Source organism: Prionailurus bengalensis, chromosome B2, assembly GCF_016509475.1.
Source record: "Prionailurus bengalensis isolate Pbe53 chromosome B2, Fcat_Pben_1.1_paternal_pri, whole genome shotgun sequence".
Lineage (NCBI taxonomy): Eukaryota > Metazoa > Chordata > Mammalia > Carnivora > Felidae > Prionailurus > Prionailurus bengalensis.
In genome coordinates this window covers 41781139-41799633 of record NC_057349.1, presented here as the reverse complement: position 1 = coordinate 41799633, position 18495 = coordinate 41781139, and the positions used below count along the sequence as shown (strand labels likewise).

The window sequence follows — 18495 nt, the reverse complement described above, 5'->3', positions numbered from 1 at the left end:
ATTTAGTTAAAATTATTAGCGCAGAGCGCTGCTTCCTTTATGATCTCTCATTCTAATTGCGGCCCTGGTGAGAGGGCTTGCAAAGGACCGGTTCCTGCCCGGGATTCCGGGATTCCGCTGAGCCCTGACCGCTTTCAGCCCTGCGGAGTGGCAAAGCTTTACCTCCGCATCTCGTAGCCACCGTTCGGCGGTGCTCACTGAAGGCCCGGCTGTCTACGCGTGCACATCAGGGTGGGGGAGTCATGGCACGGTTTTATGATGGATTAACTGAGCTTCTAAGATATTAACTTACCCATGGTAACACACTAGGAATCGCGACACCTGAAAGTCAAAGCTAAGCCACCTCCGTGTGAAACTTCCCACCATCCTGGTTGCCTCTCCCCTCCTGAAGGACAGTTTTTCTTACTAGCCAGTCCCCTGAAGTTGGTCATTCCTGCCCATCAGAAGCACCACATCCTGTCACCCAGGGCTGGGGGGGCGGGGAGAGGGGGCGGGGTGGCGATATAAAGTTTAGGGCTGCGTGAAGGAGCGCTGTGGAGACCTGGAACCTTACTGTCTGGTGCCTTCCAGTAACCCCTGCTGGCGCCCTTCCACCTCCACATCTTCCAGAAGAGACTGCTGATGCGTTTCCCGAACTGTCTTTCCACTCGCCACCCCGCGCCCCTATTTTCACACAAAAGGTACCAAGAAGGAACAGCACTACGGTTCAGGAGCCCTGCCCCGGCCCCCACGCCTCACCTTCCCCCCAAGAAAAGCCCACCTATTCCTAAACATGTCCCCCAGATCCACAGAGCACGCCCCACGGCCAGAGCGCCCACTACCCACTGTGCACCGCCGAGACTCGGCGCGCGGGCGTTCTCGCGCACATGCGCACCAGCCCTCGGACCCGCCCCCTGGCGACGTGGGGCGTCCCTAACGACCGGCGCCGGCCGCGCGGGGGGCCTGCAGGGAAGCGAGCACCCGGGCACCGAGAGTGGGTGAGGTGAGCCCCAGAAGAGAGGACGCTCAACCCCGGGTCTCCCTTATGGGGCTGAACTCTCAAGCCAACCCCCACTCCCACCCAGCTGAGGTTGGCTTGACTCCGGGCGGATCTGTACCCGCAGGAAGCTCCCCACCCATTTGAAGCCTGACCCTTGTCCTCTCCGCTACAGTCACGGTCTGCGAGTAAGGGGGTGCGGGGGTGGGGGTGGGGCACCGCGAGAAGGAGGAAGGGGAAAGTGGGGCATCGGGCAGGCGGTGGAGGAGAGCAGTCCTGAGCTCCAGGCCGCAGTCGTCTCAGAAAGGTTGACCCCCATCCCAGCTCCTGCTGATTGCAGTCCCTCCTGCAGGTCCAGAAACTTCGGCACCTCCCTCCCTCCCTCCCACAGCGTGGTTGGTTTCCCTTGGTTACCAAGGAGCTACCAGGGCCTCTGCACCCCAGGCAGGTTGAGGGAGGGACTCGCTGGCCTTTGGAGCTAAGCTTCCCTGCTGGGGTGTCTGAGCCCCAGGCAGGAGTGAGGGGTGGGGAGCGAATACTCTGGAGTCCTTTTTAAGACCACAGACCAAGTGGTCAGGAGTTGGGAGGAGGGCCAGGCCCGGGGATGTGAACAGTATGCTGTCTCACTGGGGCCAACATCAAGCATGCCGGGCTGGGCTCTGTCAGAGAGACTGTTGTCCCTCTTTCGTGGTTTCACAGACTGGGAATTCCCAAGTGGGAGTTTGGGAGTGATCAAACAGGGGGACAAAAGACATCAGGGGGAGTAAGACAAAGGGCCCATTCAGGGCCTGAGGATAGGTGCCAGGGGAGGGTTCTCCCTGGGGATCCTAAGGTGAAGGAGAAGCTAGCCAAGAAGGTAGAAGCAAGGTGGGGGAGGCGGCTGGAGGGGGCGGGGTGTAGCCCATCAGGCCAAGCCAGCCCAGAGGGTTGTGTCCCTGGGCATAGAGGTGCTTGGCGCCTCAGTCAAGAGGAAAGTAGGTGAGAACAAGGACCTGGGATGTGATGAGCAGGAAGGGGTGAGAGCTCCCCCCCAACCTCTTCAACTTTCCCATTTGGGCAGTGGGAAGAAGCCTCTGCCCACGGTGATTATATTTAACTGGGGACTTGAGAAAAATGGAGAAGGTCTGAGACCTCTGGGGAGGAAACATGCCGGAGGCTCAGACTCTGAATCCTACCTAGGTCTGTGACAAGGGCCCTACACGAGCCATGGGGCAGGAGAGCAGAGCTCCGCGGGATCTTCTGGGGTCCCCAGAAGGCCTCGTGCTGAAGGCCACAGGCGATGCCCCAGGTCTTCGGAAGGGCCCCGTGTCTGGCAGTGATTTAGGAGGTGAGGGAGCCTGGGCTGTTTAGGCCAGCATCCAAAGGGTGACCCCGGGCTTCACGCTGGTGACATGACAAGAGATCATGAGCTGGAGAAAGCAGGAGGCCCGCTGGAAAAGCGCTGTGAACAACCAAGTTTGGGCGACTTAGGAAGGAACCTAAGTCCTTAGGAAGGACCATTGTTGGTCTGTGCTTTTGTGCCTGGAAGTGACCGACAGCTTTGGACGGAGAGCAGCTCAAACCTTAGCGTCTCCACTTACTAGCTCCGTGACGCTTCGCAGGTTACTGACACTTTCCAAGCCTGTGTCCTCATTTGGGCAAGGAGATAATAGTGTCGTAATAACAATAATAATCCTCAATAGTAAATTTGAAGACTTGCTTTCTACGTTCATTTATTTTGAGAGAGAGAGAGCATGAGCAAGGGAGGGGCAGAGAGAGAGGGAGAGCGAGAGAATCGGGGCTGCACTGTCAGCACAGAGCCCGACGTGGGGCTCCGGCTCACGAACCGTGAGATCATGACCTGAGCCTGAGCCAAAAGTCGAACGTTTAGCCAACTGAGCCACCCAGGCGCCCCTAAATTTACAGACCTAATAAACATATGTAGGCAAGGCATGTAACATCTTCATCACGATATCTAACACATATTTTGAATGCTGGCTCTGGGCCCAGCATGATATGAAATGTCTCACCCACCTTAGCTCCCTTAATCTTCTGGATAATCCTAGGAAGTGGATCCCATTAATTACCACCCCCATTTTACAGATAAAGACATAGGGGGCTTAGTGGGGTGAAATGACTTGCCCAAGGTCTCACGGATGCTAGGGGGCAGAGTGGAGATTGGCCCTAAGGTAACGTAATGCCCGAGGCCTTAGCCAGCTGCTTCCTGCTGGGAGAGCTTTGAGAGGCCCAAACTCAATAAATCATAGCTGTGTGTAGGCAAGGATATAGTTCCCAGAACATTGACCACCAGGCGCAAGCCATCAAAAATGAGGATAAGCTGGCCAAGCTGGAGCATGTTGTCCCTTTATGTTGCTTGTGCTTGGGCGCATAGAGGGTGGACCCTAACACCTAACCCTCTGATTCTGGCCTGAATGGGATTTCAGGACCCTGGACCCTGATAGTGAGGACACAGGGTGGGGACGTGGTTGGAAGAGGATTGGCCTTTCGGCAGGGACTGTGGTTCTGTGTTGGGTTAGGGTGATGCTGGCAAAACAGCCCAACAGGCCTGTAAGACAGGTGCCAGGAGATGAAAGGTCACTGGACATGTTCCCACTTTCGCCAGTCGAGCATAAGGTGTGCCTTAGATAGGGACACCAGGTGGTGGCACAAGAGGTGATCACCCCCTCGCCCCAACCTTCTCTCTGGAATGTCAGAAAAGATTCTTGCCCCGGAGAAGGATCAGACTCTTAAACATGCTTCCAGTCTTCAAACTCTGGGATTCTCTGTTTGCCCCGAAGGTTCCCGAGGGGGACAAAGCTCCAGAAAGGAAAGTGACTGCCACTTCTGGGGCTGCCCTTCTTGGGCCCTTGGGAGCTGTCAGGATACCCCTGGGCCCCTAGCTAATGGGTGTCTATCCACCCTCCAGGCTTCCAGGAAAGATACCCGCAGCTGCAGACTGGTGATGCCTAGGCCAGACTAAAGTCACCCAGTGAGGTAGGTAGACTTGCCTCAGGTCGCCTGACTTACTCTCCTGTGGGCCCCTCCCCACCTTCCCCCCACTCAGTGGTGTGTCCTCCTTGCCCACCTTCCTAACTTGGCATTTTGGATCTGAAACTCGTTCACACTGAGATGTGGGGGATTGATAAGTAGGTCAAGTTGCTGATGCCTGGAGAGATGAGAGGTGAGGCTGGAGGCCAGGGGTGGTCAGGATAGGAAGAGGCCCCAGGAGTTAGATGCCGAACCCTGTGTATAATAAACCTGGGGCCTCTGGCCCTGATTCTCAGACACCCCATCGAACCATTTCATCTCCTGATTTAGGATTTCTTTCGATTTCATTCACCAAATTGTGAGCCGACCCAAATGGTTGGGACCCTTTGGTCACAAAGGGGCAGAAACCGAACTCAGCTTTAGCAAAAGGGACCTGTTAGAAAGGCTGGCAAAGAGGTCTCAGAACCAGAGGAAGTGCAGTTCTGGGAACCTCGGGGCCTCAGACTGGGGACTGAAGGTACCGGGTGCTCTGTCCACCTCTCACTCCTGCTGGTCTCTCCCAGGCTTCATCCCCTCCTGCAGCAGGAGGGTTTCCACGCGAAGGCGAATAGCCTCCAGCAGCGGGGGATCAGCAGCCTTCAAGGACATGCGTCCTTGGTCTACCTCCGCTGCTCCAACAAATCCCAAGAAGGACTCTGATTGGCTTGCATCAGGTGGCCACCCCTGAGCCAATCACCCTGGCCAATATGGGGCACTCCTATTGGCCAGGATCTGTTCTCAGAAGGGGGTGGGGCAGCTCAGAACACCAGCTACCTCCTGTAGAGCAGACCCACCAGGGGCCAGGGATTAGGGAGAAAAAGGAGTCCAGAACAGTCCCTGCACCTCAAGGAGCTCACGGTCTAGCGTAGGTGTGGGGAGAAGGTGATCAATCAGGCCACTGAAATGACACCAGCACAAGGTCTGATAGAGGGAAAGGGTACTTGGGGGGTGGGGACCAGAAAGGATGGAAGGCTTCAGAAAGGAAGTGGTAGGGAAACTCAGGCTTGAAAGATCAAGGACGCTCCAGTTCCCCAGGCTGAGACAGTGGGAAAGGCGTTCCAGGCAGAGAGAGAACCGCTGGAGCAAAGGCTGGGCAGCGTGAACTAGCCTGCAGAGCTCCAGATGCAAAGCGAGCTTATTTCCAACAACATATCTGGTCACGGAGGGCCTTCTCCACTGAGCTGAGGAAGCCGGGCTGTGGCCCGTGGGCAGTGGCCAGCGAGTGGCGGTGGCAGCTGTGGGAAGGCTAGTGGTGAGGACCGCGCTGGCTGCCATCCCCAGGCGCTGGGCAGTTACCACCGGGATCCAGGCCGGCAGGGAGGCCCCGAGCTAAAGCAACAGCATTCAGGGAGGGGAGGGCCGCGGGGGTGGGAGGTAGAACAGTAACCAGACATGGAGGGGCGGCGCCCCTGGCCAGGCAGGGAGCCAGGGGAAGGAGAGGCTTGGGGGAGGCTCTGAGTTCTCTGGGTGCAGACTCAGTTGGAGGGAGGTGAGAGGCAGCTGGTAGGCCTGAGTCTGGAACTCAGAGGAAAGGTAAGAGTTGCAGCCATCCATAGGAGCCACGCAGGGTCGCAGGGAGGTGGGTAAGAGTGAGGGGAGTCTGCAATGGAGACCTCGAGAATGACCGGAGAGGCGGGAGGGGAGCCGAGAGAGTGGCGGCCTCACAGTGGGGGAGAAGGGCAGGCAGGGGTCAGGTGTACCGCCTGCCGGGGAGGATCCCTGCTTCGTATCATCTTTTTTTTTTTTTTTTTTTTTAAGTTTGTATCTAAATTCCAGTTCGCTAATATAGGATGGTTACCAGAGGGGAGGTGGATGGTTTACACAGGCGATGGGGAGCCAGGCGTGCACTGGCTGTGATGAGCACAGGGTGTGGTATGGAAGTGTCCCATCGCCACAGCGGATACCTGAAGCTAATATTACACTGTGTGTTAATTAACCGGAATTGAAACGAAAACTTCTTCAATAAGAAAAGGGGCGCCTGGGTGGCTCAGTGAGTAGAGCATCTGACTCTTATTTTGGCTCAGGTCATGATCCCAGGGTCGTAGGATTGAGCCTCATGCTAAGCATGGAGCTCAAGATTCTCTCTCTCTCTCTCTCTCTCTCTCTCTCTCCCTCTCCCTCTGCCCCTCTCCCCCGCTTGTGCACTTCCTCTCTCTAAAAAAAAAAAAAGAAGAAGAAAGAATTCTCTGTGTCTAGTCATCATTTGCTTCCCCCAAATATTTTTGTAATATCTACTTTTCCAAAAATCAATGAAGTGAATACGATCAACTCCTACCTTATTGTATGAGGTTAATGGCTTCAACATTTGCCTTACAAATGACACCAGCCCTGGTGGTTTGGAGGTTTCTATGAAACATCACAGGACAAAAGGGGGTCTTTTTGATACCAGCCCTGTACCTGGGGCACATGGAAGGATGCTTTGCCTCTTCCTTCTGTGTCGCGGCCGGCGCGACAAACACCGAGGTCAGGGTCCTGAGGGTAGGGGAATGCAAGAAAAAAAGAGAGAAGAGAAAGTTTGGCAACAGGAGGGTCCCCTGGGCTGATGGCCCAAGTGACGACTTTATTGTTGCTGTACACAATCTTTTATAACCAGACTCTTATGGGTTAGGTCATTCTAAGAATAAACAGGTTTGCCCACCAAAACATTTAGTTCTGTGTTTCTTGTGCATTTTCTAGATGGGTCACAAGACCTTGTTGATAAGATTGCTAGCAAAACACAATTCCCATGTTTGTTTCTATCTGACTCGGGGTAGAAAAAGGGAGGTAGCATTACTGCCAACACCTGCAGACCACAGTCTTCAGGAATTAACTTTCTCAGCCTTGACAAGGCTTTCGTATGCCCTTGAAAGTGGGGGAATGGAAGGGGGAACCACCGGGTTGGCTTGAGTCAACAGGGAACGTTGCTCGACCCGGTCTCAGCCTGGCGCCGGGGCCCGGCCTCCCACATGAATGGGAGGGGGAACCACCGGGTTGGCTTGAGTCAACGGGGAACATTGCTCGACCCGGTCTCAGCCTGGCACCGGGACCTGGCCCCCCACACTTCTGAAGAGGTGGCTCAGGGCGCTGGAACCCACCCTGGGGTGGGTCCTACAGTGTCACGCCCAGAGGTGGCTGCAGGCTCCAAACAGCAGCAAGAAAGATGAGGACCAGACTCAGGAAGAAATGTCAGGGCCTCAGACAGTGAGGCACCAGGCAGTGAAACCAGCGCCAGCCCGGCCCCAGGTGGGGTTTCCCCACATGTGGCCTCCCAGGAGGAAGGAGAGGGAACAGCCTACCTGGGTGGTGAGGCCGGCAGTGTCGTGAGAAATACCTAGAGAGTCGGCTCCGGGGCAACACCGGCCAGAAACCCGGGCTCCCCCTGCCCAGCTGGATCCTGCTTTCTTGGGCCTGACCCGCAGGGTGTCTTGGGATTGCATCTGGGACCAAAGGGAATACGGAATGTTTTAGGCCAGAACTCCGGAGGGAACTTTTGGAGGGAGCCCCAGGAACCCAGACGTGGAGCTGGCAGGAGCAGGGCTGGCCTGTTGTCTCTTTTCTCCTTGTCTGCCAGGCCCCTCCATCCTTTCCAGCCCCAAACACCACCACTGCCTCTCCCCTGGAGATAGGGAAGGACCTTATCCAAGGATACCGTCTCAGGTCGGCGCTCGAGAGGCAGGGTTCCCCTGTGTCCCCTGCCTAAGACCCTCCCCCTCCATAGTGTCTTCATCCTCCACACGCCAACCCCCCCAAGTACTCTTTTCAAATATTATCTCAGAGGAATCTCCACAACCGCCTGCATAAGGAAAATATCATTATCCTGTTTTACAGATAAGGAAACGGAAACTCAGGTTAAGTATGTTGGCCAAGGTCACACAGCAAGTCACTGGCAAAGCCAGAAATGCAAAGTCATCTGGCACCTCTAAGCAGCATCCCCTCCCAGCCACACCCTCTGAGGGGCTATTAGTCAAATGCACCAGCTGGTTATTCCGCAGATCTGGACACAATCTGTTTGTGAACTTGCATTTGATTTGCATAAGGATTTCACAAATACAAAGATACCTTTCCTATGCTGCCCCTTGCCTCCTTCTCTGTCTCTGTCTCTCTCTGTCTCTCTCTGTCTCTCTCTCTCTCTCACACACACACACACACACACACACAGCCAGGCTCTTCCTCCTCCTTGAGATGCCTGGTGGACTGGGGAGTACCATCTGGTCCCCTCCATCTGTCAAGGACACCTTTGCTGGTTCAGAGTGTTCCTTCCCACTGGCCACGACACAGTACACCCGAGTCAGGGAGCAAATCTGAAGGGAAACAGCCCGGAGGAGGAGCTAGGTGCGAGCAGCCCCATTTCCGCCTGCAGTCTCAGGGCGAGGCCACCTGCAGCAAGGAGGCAGGAATGGACAAACGCGGAGGAGGGTCCCCAGCCCCAGATCCATCCTCTGTCTTCTGTCTTCAGCCCCAGATTTAGCTGCCTTTTCGCCTCCCACGCCTTCCCCGCTGCCGTCTGGAAAGCCGGGAGGCTGGGAGAACTAGGAAGACTGGATCAGGAGGTTGGGGGTGGGGTGTGGAGCCAGAGTCCTCGCAGAAGAAGCAGGGAAGGTACCGGCACCCTGGACAGAGCGCGGGTCTGGTTCCCCCTTCCTTCCTCTCAGCCTACGCTATCCAAGACAGTAGCCAGTAGCCACGTGTGGCTCTTGAGCCATCAGATTTTGAAGGCTTAGTATGAAAGACACGTATATAAAATATCTCATTAATAATTGTCACATTGATTACATATTCAGTGATAATATTTCGGACATATTGGGTTAAACATAAAATTAATTTCACCCATTTCTCTTTTTTTTACAAGTTTATTTATTTTTGAGAGAGAGAGAGAGAACAGAAGAGAGGGGCAGAGAGACAGGGAGAGTGAGAACCCCAAGCAGGCTCTGCACTGCCAGAATGAAGCCTGACTCCAGGCTCAAACTCATGACCGTGAGATCATGACCTGAGTGGAAATCGAGAGTCAGATGCTTAACCGACTGAGCCACCCAGGTGCCGCTCTTTACTTTTTTAACGAGGATGCTAGAAAATTGCAAATAGTGTACGTGACTTGAATTTTGACCTGCGTTATATTTCTATTTGCCAGTACTGTTCCCAACCCCATCCCCCTGATCAGGCAGTTGCTTTTCTGTGAAATACTTAACCCCAGGAGCTGTGGGGGTTTTTTTCAATTTTTTTCTTAACGTTTATTTATTTTTGAGAGACAGAGACAGAGAACGAGCAGGGGAGGAACAGAGAGAAAGGGAGACACAGAATCTGAAGCAGGCTCCAGGCTCTGAGCTGTCAGCACAAAGCCTGACACGGGGCTCGAACCCACGCACCGTGAGATCATGACCTGAGCCGAAGTCAGTTGCTTAACTGACTGAGCCACCCAGGTGCCCCAGAGCTGTTTTGAACTAAATGGTTCTTATCATACCTTGGTCTTTTGGCAATACACACCCCACCCCTCACCCTCAGACGGACAGTACAATGTAGGGTTAAGAGTATGAACTTGAGGGGTGCTCAGTTGGCTCCATTGGTAGAACATGCAACTCTTGATCTCGGGGTTATGAGTTTGAGCCCCACGTTGGGTGTAGAGATTACTTAAAATAAAATCTTAGGGGGAAAAAAAAGGGTATGGGGGCCCCTGGGTGGCTCAGTCAGTTGAGCTTCTGACTTTGGCTCAGGTCATGATTTCATGGTTTGTGAGTTCGAGCCCCACATCAGGCTTGCTACTCTCAGTGCAGAGCCCTCTTCAGATCCTCTGTCTCCCTCTCTCTGCGCAACCCCCCCCCTCGCTTGCACTCTCTCAAAAATAAATTAAAACAAAATTTTTTTAAGTATGAACTTGATAGACTGAGTTGAAATCCACCCTTGTTATTTATAAGCTGTGTGACATGGGGCAAGTCAATGAACCTCTCTGTTTCAGGTTCACAGCAGAAAACACGGGAAAAATACGAGTGCCTATCCCCAAAAGGCTTTTGTGAGGATTAAATGAGTTAAGATGCCTAAAGAACTTTTTTAAAAAAGTGTCCAACATATATCAATTGCTTACAATTGTTGTGTAGGTATTATTATCCACAATGAGGGCCTGCCCCTTGCTGCAGACAGGATACTATGCCTCTTTGGATGCATTATTTTATTCACTTCTCCCCCTCCTCTTCCCGGTGACTGTTATCCTCACTTCATAGAGGAGCCACATGAGACTAAGAGATTCAGACACTCGCCCAGAGCCACATAGCTAGTCGGCGGGATTTGTGCCTGGTTCTGCTCTACTCCAGAGATGGACCCTTAAGAACCACTCTGTGCTGCCCTCTTGCGAAATGCCCACCGAGGTCCTCCAGAGTTAACACCTCTACCCCTCCCCTCCCTCCAGGTTCCCATGGGCATCGAGGGCCTGCCGGTCTGAGAGCCTCCCCGTCACAAGACCATCACCAAGGGGCCACCTGCGCCCACGCTGCCAATGCAGAGCATGCAGGCAACTCTAGGCACATCGACCTCGTCGGCCCTCAGCCGGTTCTCCACCTCCACCCAGGACAAGTCCTCCACTGCAGGTCAGACCTCCAGCACAGGCCCACAGCCCTCAAGGCCCTCCATCATCCCACCCCCTAGCAAGTCCAAGGGCTGGAGTACTGGGGCCAGTGGAGGTCGCATGCGCAGGATCATCGCTGAGGATCCTGAGTGGTCACTGGCCATCGTGCCCCTCCTCACAGAGCTCTGCATTCAGCACATTGTCGAGAACTTCCAGAGTGAGTCTGTCCCTGCAGTTGGGCGGGGAAGGAAAGGCTCCGAGCGGGGAGGGGTGGGTGGGGACCTCCTGGAGGCGAGGCCTGAGCGGCTGGGGCCTGGGGCAGCCCCTGCCCTCCCACACCATGTCCTCATCGCCCACTCAACACTGCCCTTCCTTCCCAGGGCCAGAGCGACCAGATTCCCACCCGCACCGTGCCCTCCGTGTCTATGCCGTCCCCTCACCTTTCCCACTCTCTCCAGCAAAACCCAGCCCGAACCATATCTACTGAATTCCTCCTCCAGAAAGCCCTCCCTGGTTGACTATCCTCCACACTCTCCTTCCACAGCGTGTATAGGTTCTTAGTTTGTTCTGTACTCGATGCTCTGTAAATGTTCATCCTTTTTATTTATTTATTTATTTATTTTTTCAACGTTTATTTATTTTTGGGGGGACAGAGAGAGACAGAGCATGAACGGGGGAGGGGCAGAGAGAGAGGGAGACACAGAATCGGAAACAGGCTGCAGGCTCTGAGCCATCAGCCCAGAGCCCGACGCGGGGCTCGAACTCGCGGACCGCGAGATCGTGACCTGGCTGAAGTCGGACGCTTAACCGACTGCGCCACCCAGGCGCCCCTGTTCATCCTTTTTAAAGATGAGTTGCCAGCCTCCCCTACTGGATGGGGAGCCCTCCGAGGACAGGGCCGTCATTCTATCTACAGCACCTATCGCCACCTGACCTACAATATTTTCGCTGGACTCTTTTACTGTCTGCCTCCTCTCCTAAGAGGGAGTGGCTTCCTCTGTTCTGTTCACTCTTGTATCCTCAGCACTTAGAACAGCGTCTGGTGCACAAGACATGCTCAAAAAGTTTTTTGTTTTGAAATGAACGAATCAAATCATTTTGGAGTCTCTGAACTCAGGATTATCTCCTCCGTCAGACTAGGTGATCACTGAGGGCCAGTCCTGAGATTCTGGCTCAGACTAGGGGCTCCCAGAAACCAGATACTAAGGCATCCAGGCTCAGGCAGGGAACACCCCAAAGTTAAGGGCTGTGTCTCCTCCCTCAGACTGGGCATCCCTGACAGTAAAGGCTGTCTCCCTTCTCAGACTGGGGCTCCCCGAGGGCCGGGGAGGGCCTTCCGTTTCTTCAGGGCCCCCAGGTAGGCCCAGCCCCAGGGCACCGTGCGGTGGCGTCCCCCACACGGTGACTCCTGCTTTCCTTCCTGTCCCCAAAGACAACCCTATCCTGAAGCAGCTGCTTCCGGAGCACAAGCAGAAGGTCCTGGACCACTTGTCACCCGACCTGCCGCTGGCTGTGACCGCCAACCTGATCGACGACGAGAGCTACTGGCGCCGCTGCTGCACGCAGCGCTGGCCCGTGTGCCACGTGGCCAAGCACGGCGGCAGCTGGAAGCGCATGTTCTTCGAGCGGCACCTAGAGAACCTGCTAAAGCACTTCATCCCCAGCACCACGGACCCCGCGCTGATCCTCGACCTGCTGCCGCTCTGCAGGAACTATGTGCGCAGGCTCCGTGTGGATCAGTTCCTTCCGCCCATGAAGCTCCCGCCCCGACCCCGGAGCGGGGAACTGTCCGACTCCGGCAGCGAGGCAGAGGTGGAGGAGCCCGCCACTGACCACTACCAGCTGGGAGACCTGGTGGCCGGCCTGAGCCATCTGGAGGAGCTGGACCTGGTGTACGGGGTCAAGGACTGCGGCATGAACTTCGAGTGGAACCTCTTCCTCTTCACCTATCGCGACTGCCACTCCCTGGCGGCCACCATCAAGGCATGCCACACCCTCAAGGTACCTCCGGGCCATCCCCCACCTCCCATTCTCTGCGCCTCTTGGATTCCCTCTCCTCTCCCCGTGTTCCTCCTCCTCCCCCATCGCCATCTTCCCCCTCCCATTTCCTTCTCATTCGCCGACGAAGTGTCCTTTTATGCACCTGCACCAAGCTGCGTTCTGCGGATGCAGAGATGAGCAAGGCACAGTGCTCCCAGCTCACTGGCCATTTATTCATCCGGGGAACAGCTGCACCCCAGGCCCTGTCCTAGGTGCTAAAGATTCGACAGTGAGCAAAATTATGCATTTGTGCCCTCTGGAGCTAACAGTCTGGTGGCATAAAGGGCTCTAATCAGCAATCACGTAAACATACAATTACAACCAGGAGAGGATCGCTAGGTTTAGCCAATAAAAATACAGGACACCTAGTTCAATTTGAAATTCAAATACACAACGAATAATTTTTTAGTAAAGTAGGTCCCAAATATTCTGGTTGCAAGAGGGAAAGCCTGCCAAAAAGTCAGAGAAAGAGGGAAAGGGGGACGTGGCCTTGAGTCGCAGAGACAAGGGAGGGGTGTATGTCAAGAAAAGGGGCAGGCAGCAATGGGGGGCGGGGATGACGATGAGGACCAGATTTAGCAAGCTCGGAGGTCACAGAGCTGGAACTGTCAGTGGAGTGCTAGGAACAGGGGCCAGATCGGAGTGACTTACAGAGAGAGTGGGAAGTGAGGAAACCGGATGGCTGTGATCAGCTTTTTCAAGAACTTGGCTGTGAAGGGGGTGAAGGGGAAATTGGTAATAGATGAAAGGTTTGAGTTTTCCTAAAAAGAAACTTGCTTGCATTTAAAACCAATGTGTGTGGGGGGGAGGGGGGGGTGCCTGGGTGGCTCAGTCGGTTGGGCGTCTGACTTCAGCTCAGGTCATGATCTCACACTCCGTGAGTTCAAGTCCCACCCACATCGGGCTCTGTGCTGACAGCTCAGAGCCTGGAGCCTGCGTCGGATTCTGCGTCTTCCTCTCTCTCTGCCCCTCCCCTGCACTCTCTCTCTCTCTCAAAAATAATGAATAAACATTTTTAAAAAATTTAAAAACAAAGAATTTCTAAAATAAAATAAAATAAAATAAAATAAAATAAAACCAATGTGGGGGCACCTGGGTGGCTCAGTCCGTTAAGTGTCTGACTGTTGATTTCAGCTTAGGTCATGATCTCACCATTTGTGAGATCGAGCCCCGCATCGGCTTCTGTGCTGAGCGTGGAGCCTAGTGGAGACTCTCTCTCTCTCTCTCTCTCTCTCTCTCTCTCTCTCTTTCTCTCTCTCTCTCTTTCTGCCCCTCCCCAACTCGTCTCAAAATAAATAAATAAATAAATAAATAAATAAATAAATAACTCCAACGTAAAGCTCCATCCAATAGCAAGAAAGCAGTTGAGAAAGCCACAGGTTCATTGACCAAGGAAGGTTCCTGAGAAGGCAAGACTGAGTGGAGTCGAGGACCGAGTGGGACGGTTGGCTCTGGGCAGAGGAGAGAGTGGATATGGTGGGTAGCAGCGGATTTGTGTTTGGTATTAGGAAAGCGACGGGTTCCCATTCAATGGCTGGGGAGGCAGGGGGAGACTTACCTGTAGAGTGGCCCCCTGAAGGGTGAGGAGGCTGGAGAAGGTTGACATCGTTTTTACAGAGTACGAGAGAGTGTGTTGTCCGGAGAAACAGGGCTGAGTTGGCCCACGGCACGGAGGGTCGACTGGTGGCTCCAGCGCTACGAATCAGTCCTGTCATGTGACATTTCCACCCTGGCAGCTGCTCGGGCACAGGTACGCAGAAACTAGAGAGTGGGGTTGCTCCACGGTTGGAGCTTTGCCAGATAGGTGCAAGGAAGTGACAAGAGGGACGAGAGGCTCTAAGCTGGCTGAGAGGGATGTAGGGAACGCTGAGGACTGAAGGATGGGGAGAGCGTGAAGAGGCCTCAAGGAAGAGGGAGGGGCGGGAGGGACTGGTGAGAAGGGAAGGGTTAGGGCCCCCATCTCCAGAATTCCTCATGCTAGTCCAACGTCTTTCTTTCATCTTTTCCTTCCGTTCCCCCATTTCCCGTCTCTCACCCCGGTTCTTACCCTGGCACCTCCTTCCAAGACTTCCTCTCCTTGCCATGGTAGATCTTAGCCAGCTGAAGCGGGCACGGCGAGGGGCTGGGACATCAAACAGACCTGGATTCAAACCTGCCTCTGGGGCTTGATCGCTGCGTGGTTCTGGGCAAATGACGCATCCACCCTAAGCTATCATTTTCTTTCTTTTTTTTTTTTTTAACTATTTTTTTAAATGTTTATTTTTGAGAGAGAGAGAGAGAGAGAGAGAGAGAGAGAGTGAGACACAGTGTGAGTGGGGGAGGGGCCGAGAGAGAGGGAGACACAGAATCCGAAGCAGGCTCAAGGCTCTGAGCTGTCAGCACAGAGCCCGACGCGGGGCTCGAACTCACGAACCGTGAGCTCGTGACCTGAGCTGAAGTCGGACGCTTAATCAGCAGAGCCACCCAGGTGCCCCTTTCGTTTTCTATCTGTAACGTGGAAAGAACTCATGCTACCAGACTGGGATGCTGAGGGTTAGAGGTGATGGTCATGATACGCTCTACCAGCATGCACAGCACATGGTGATTTCTCCATAAATGGCTTTTTTGCTACTGACTGCCACCCATTCTGCATTGCTCTGCCATGCGGGGGAGGCCTGCCCTGCCCAAGAGCCAGTCAGGGGGCCAACATCAGGTGGGTGGAACTTCAGGCCTCCCTGTGGCCCCCCCCCTCTACCCCCAGAAGGTAGGTAAGCAGGCAGGCAGGCAGATTATCCCTAACTGCCAGCGGCTGCGTGCCCTCTACCTGCCCACAGATCTTCAGGCTGACCCGGAGCAAGGTGGATGACGACAAGGCACGCGTCCTCATTCGCAGCCTCCTGGATCACCCAGCCCTCGAGGAGCTGGACCTGTCACACAACCTCGTTGGGGACCGGGGCGCGCGTGCCGCGGCCAAGCTGCTGAGCCACAGCCGTTTGCGAGTGCTCAACCTGGCCAACAACCAGGTGCGCGCGCTTGGTGCCCAGTCGCTGGCTCACGCCCTAGCACACAACACCAACCTCATTTCCCTCAACCTGCGCCTCAACCGCATTGAGGATGAGGGCGGCCAGGCGCTCGCGCACGCCTTGCAGACCAACAGGTGCCTCACAACACTGCACCTCGGGGGCAATGAGCTGTCTGAGCCCACCGCCACCCTCCTCTCCCAGGTGCTCGCCGTCAACACCACGCTCACCAGCATCAACCTGTCCTGCAACCACATCGGGCTGGTAAGCTGCACCTTCTGGGGCAGGCGGGGCCCAGGAGAGGCCCTGGGGCCTCGGGAGGGCTGGGTGTGGCCTCCGACTGCCTCGGGATGCTTCCGGGATAGTTGCTAAAACCACAGACTTCCCTTGGTTCTAATCCCAGCTCTGCCATTCACTGGGCTAAATTACTTCACCTTTTGGGGCCTCCATGTCCTCATCTGCAAAATCGGGATAATAATTGTATCTACGAAGTGTTGTTGCTGGGAGGAGTAAATGTGTTATCCTTGTAAAGCAGGTAACATTGCAAAGCCCTGGCTAGGACATCAGTATCGCTAGCTGTTACTATTACTCAGGGTTTTATCCTATGCTAGGCACTGATGTCCTTCAGTGTCCTTTTTTTTTTTTTTTTTTAACGTTTATTTATTTTTGAGAGATGGAGTATGAGTGAGGGAGGGGCAGAGAGAGGGGGAGACACAGAATCTGAAGCAGGCTCCAGGCTCCGAGCTGTCAGCACTGAGCCTGACCCGGGGCTCGAACCCAAAAACCGTGAGATCATGACCTGGGTTGAAGCCGGACACTTAACCGACTGAGCCACCCAGGCGCCCCTATTCTGCCTCATTTTCTAAAAATGCGCCCGTAACCCATTAAATTGACTTTGCAACACACTACTGGGTCACAACCATAGAAGTCTTTCACATAAAAGACCTCTACCAAACCTCGCCAGAAAAGCCTTGTTCACACACGCACTGTTTCCAGATGGGGTGCTTTTGGTTACAAGTAATAGAAAGCTGAACCGGGAAATGGCTTAAACAAGAGGACTGTTGGGGGCACCTCGGTGGCTCAGTCGGTTAAGCGTCTGGCTCTTGGTTTCAGCTCAGGTCATGATCTCATGGTTTGTGAGTTCAAGCCCCGCATCAGACTCTGGCTGACAGTGTGGAGCCTGCTTGGGATACTCTCTCTCTCTCTCTCTCTCTCTCTCTCTCTCTCTCTCCCTGTCTCTCTGCCCCTCCTCTGCTTGCCCTCTCTCTCAAAATAAATAAATAAACTGAAAAACAAACAAACAAACAAACAAACAAAAGGAACTTTATGTCCCATAATCAGAAGCCCCAGGGTAGGGGGTTCTGGAGTTGGTAAATTCACTGGCTTAGTGCCATTGTCTGCTCTGCCCATCCTGGCCACATGGCCATGTCCTGTCAGGTGCTTCTCTCATGGTCCCAGGATGGCTGCTGCACCTCACAAAGCGTCATGCTCAGAGACAGAAAAAGGGAGAGCACCCCTCTTGTTCCTTTTTCAGAGCGAGAAGAACCTTCCAGAAGCCACTCCCTCCAAACTTCCTCCTCACATGTCATCAGCCAGATCTGTCTCACATACCCATGGCTGGACCAGAGGAGTGGAATTACCATCATTGCCACAGAGCGATGTTTTTCAAACCATTAGGGTTGAAAAATCAATTTACTATGTCTTGAGCACCACTTTTTTTTACGGAAGAGAATGGAATAGGGTAGGATAACCTAGGACCGAACACAGTAATGTGGTGCACAAATCGGTTAACCATTGTTTTGTGAAACTCTTATCCTAGTCACATCTTTTTTTGTTTTTTTAATTTTTTTTTTAGTTTATTTATTTATTTTGAGAGAAAGAGAGCACAAGCGGGGGAGGGGCAGCAAGAGGGAGAGACAGAATCCCAAGCAGGCTCGGCACCATCAGCACAGAGCCTGATGCGGGGCTCGAACTCATGCACTGTGAGATCGTGACCTGGGCCGAGATCAAGAGTCGGACGCTTACCCGACTACACCACCCAGGCACCACTCGTCACATCTTTATATAGAGCGTGTAGGTGTGTGTGCGTGTGTGTGATCCTGGGTAGTAACATGAAATGACCCTTTCCCTGTACTCCTCTCTCAGGATGGCGGGAAGCAGCTCCTGGAAGGCATGTCAGACAACAGGACCCTCCTGGAGTTTGACTTGCGCCTGTCAGATGTAGCCCAGGAGAGCGAGTACCTCATTGGCCAGGCTCTCTGTGCCAACCGGGAAGCAGCCCGCCAGCGGGCCCCGAATCCCAGCTGCTTCCTGTCACCAATCACGGCCAAGGGCCCTGAGAACCCTGCAGGATAAGATGGGGGACAGGGCTGGGGCAGTGGCTGGAGCTGGGTCACTGCCCCAGTCCCATCCTTCATTTCATGCCTCTGTCGTGCCTGCTGTAGAGTGCCACACTGGTCTAGAGGGAGGAGAAAGGGGGAGAGCACGGATATCCTTAGGGTGAGTGATCGAGGGTCATTTGGATAAAGATGTGAGGAAGAGGAGGGGTCTGGGATAGGGGGAGCAAAGGGGTATGAAGTGGGACCCATCTCCTATACCCAGGGACAGGATATTACCAGACGCCACGAAATGACCGACTTCTTCCAGGATTAGGGAAGGCAGAGAGGACTCTGAAGGCCTGTGCCAGCCCAGCCTGTCCCATGGAGGTCGCCCATCTCCCCGACCCTCCTCCCGACCATTTTCTTCTCTTTTGAACAGATCCTTGACTTCTTGACCTTCAAGCATGTCCAAGTGTGCACGTGCACAGTCTCTCTCTCCCTCTCTCTCTCTCTCTCTCTCACACACACACACACACACACACTCTATATTGTCTCTCTCCCCTGGCTACCACAGAGCTTTGCCTGGCTCTTCCACCCTCACCCCTGCAGATGCCACCTCCCTAT

The 18495-nt window shown here is 54.2% G+C and overlaps 1 protein-coding gene across 2 annotated transcripts; it reads left to right on the top strand.

Annotated features, from left to right (window-relative positions):
* Positions 1–487: 487 nt before the first annotated feature.
* TCTE1 (t-complex-associated-testis-expressed 1) lies at positions 488–17908 on the top strand. 2 transcript variants are annotated; one of them, XM_043591564.1, is made up of 6 exons: positions 488–982; positions 3882–3949; positions 10359–10731; positions 11947–12515; positions 15368–15817; positions 17699–17908. In XM_043591564.1, the coding sequence occupies exons 3-6, from the start codon at positions 10446–10448 to the stop codon at positions 17906–17908; spliced, it is 1515 nt and encodes a 504-aa protein (XP_043447499.1). In that variant the 5' UTR covers positions 488–982; positions 3882–3949; positions 10359–10445. The 2 variants fall into 2 exon arrangements, with proteins under 2 accessions (XP_043447499.1, XP_043447498.1); XM_043591563.1 differs by lacking the exon at positions 3882–3949.
* The last annotated feature ends 587 nt before the right edge of the window (positions 17909–18495 follow it).

What these genes read in the sequence shown, in the direction of transcription:
- TCTE1 (XM_043591563.1), top strand. Translation starts at nt 10,446, where the DNA reads ATGCAGAGCATGCAGGCAACTCTAGGCACATCGACCTCGTCGGCCCTC. An exon ending in AGGCATGCCACACCCTCAAG is followed by an intron (nt 12,516 to 15,367) that starts GTACCTCCGGGC and finishes ACCTGCCCACAG; the next exon opens with ATCTTCAGGCTGACCCGGAG. An exon ending in CCTGCAACCACATCGGGCTG is followed by an intron (nt 15,818 to 17,698) that starts GTAAGCTGCACC and finishes CTCCTCTCTCAG; the next exon opens with GATGGCGGGAAGCAGCTCCT.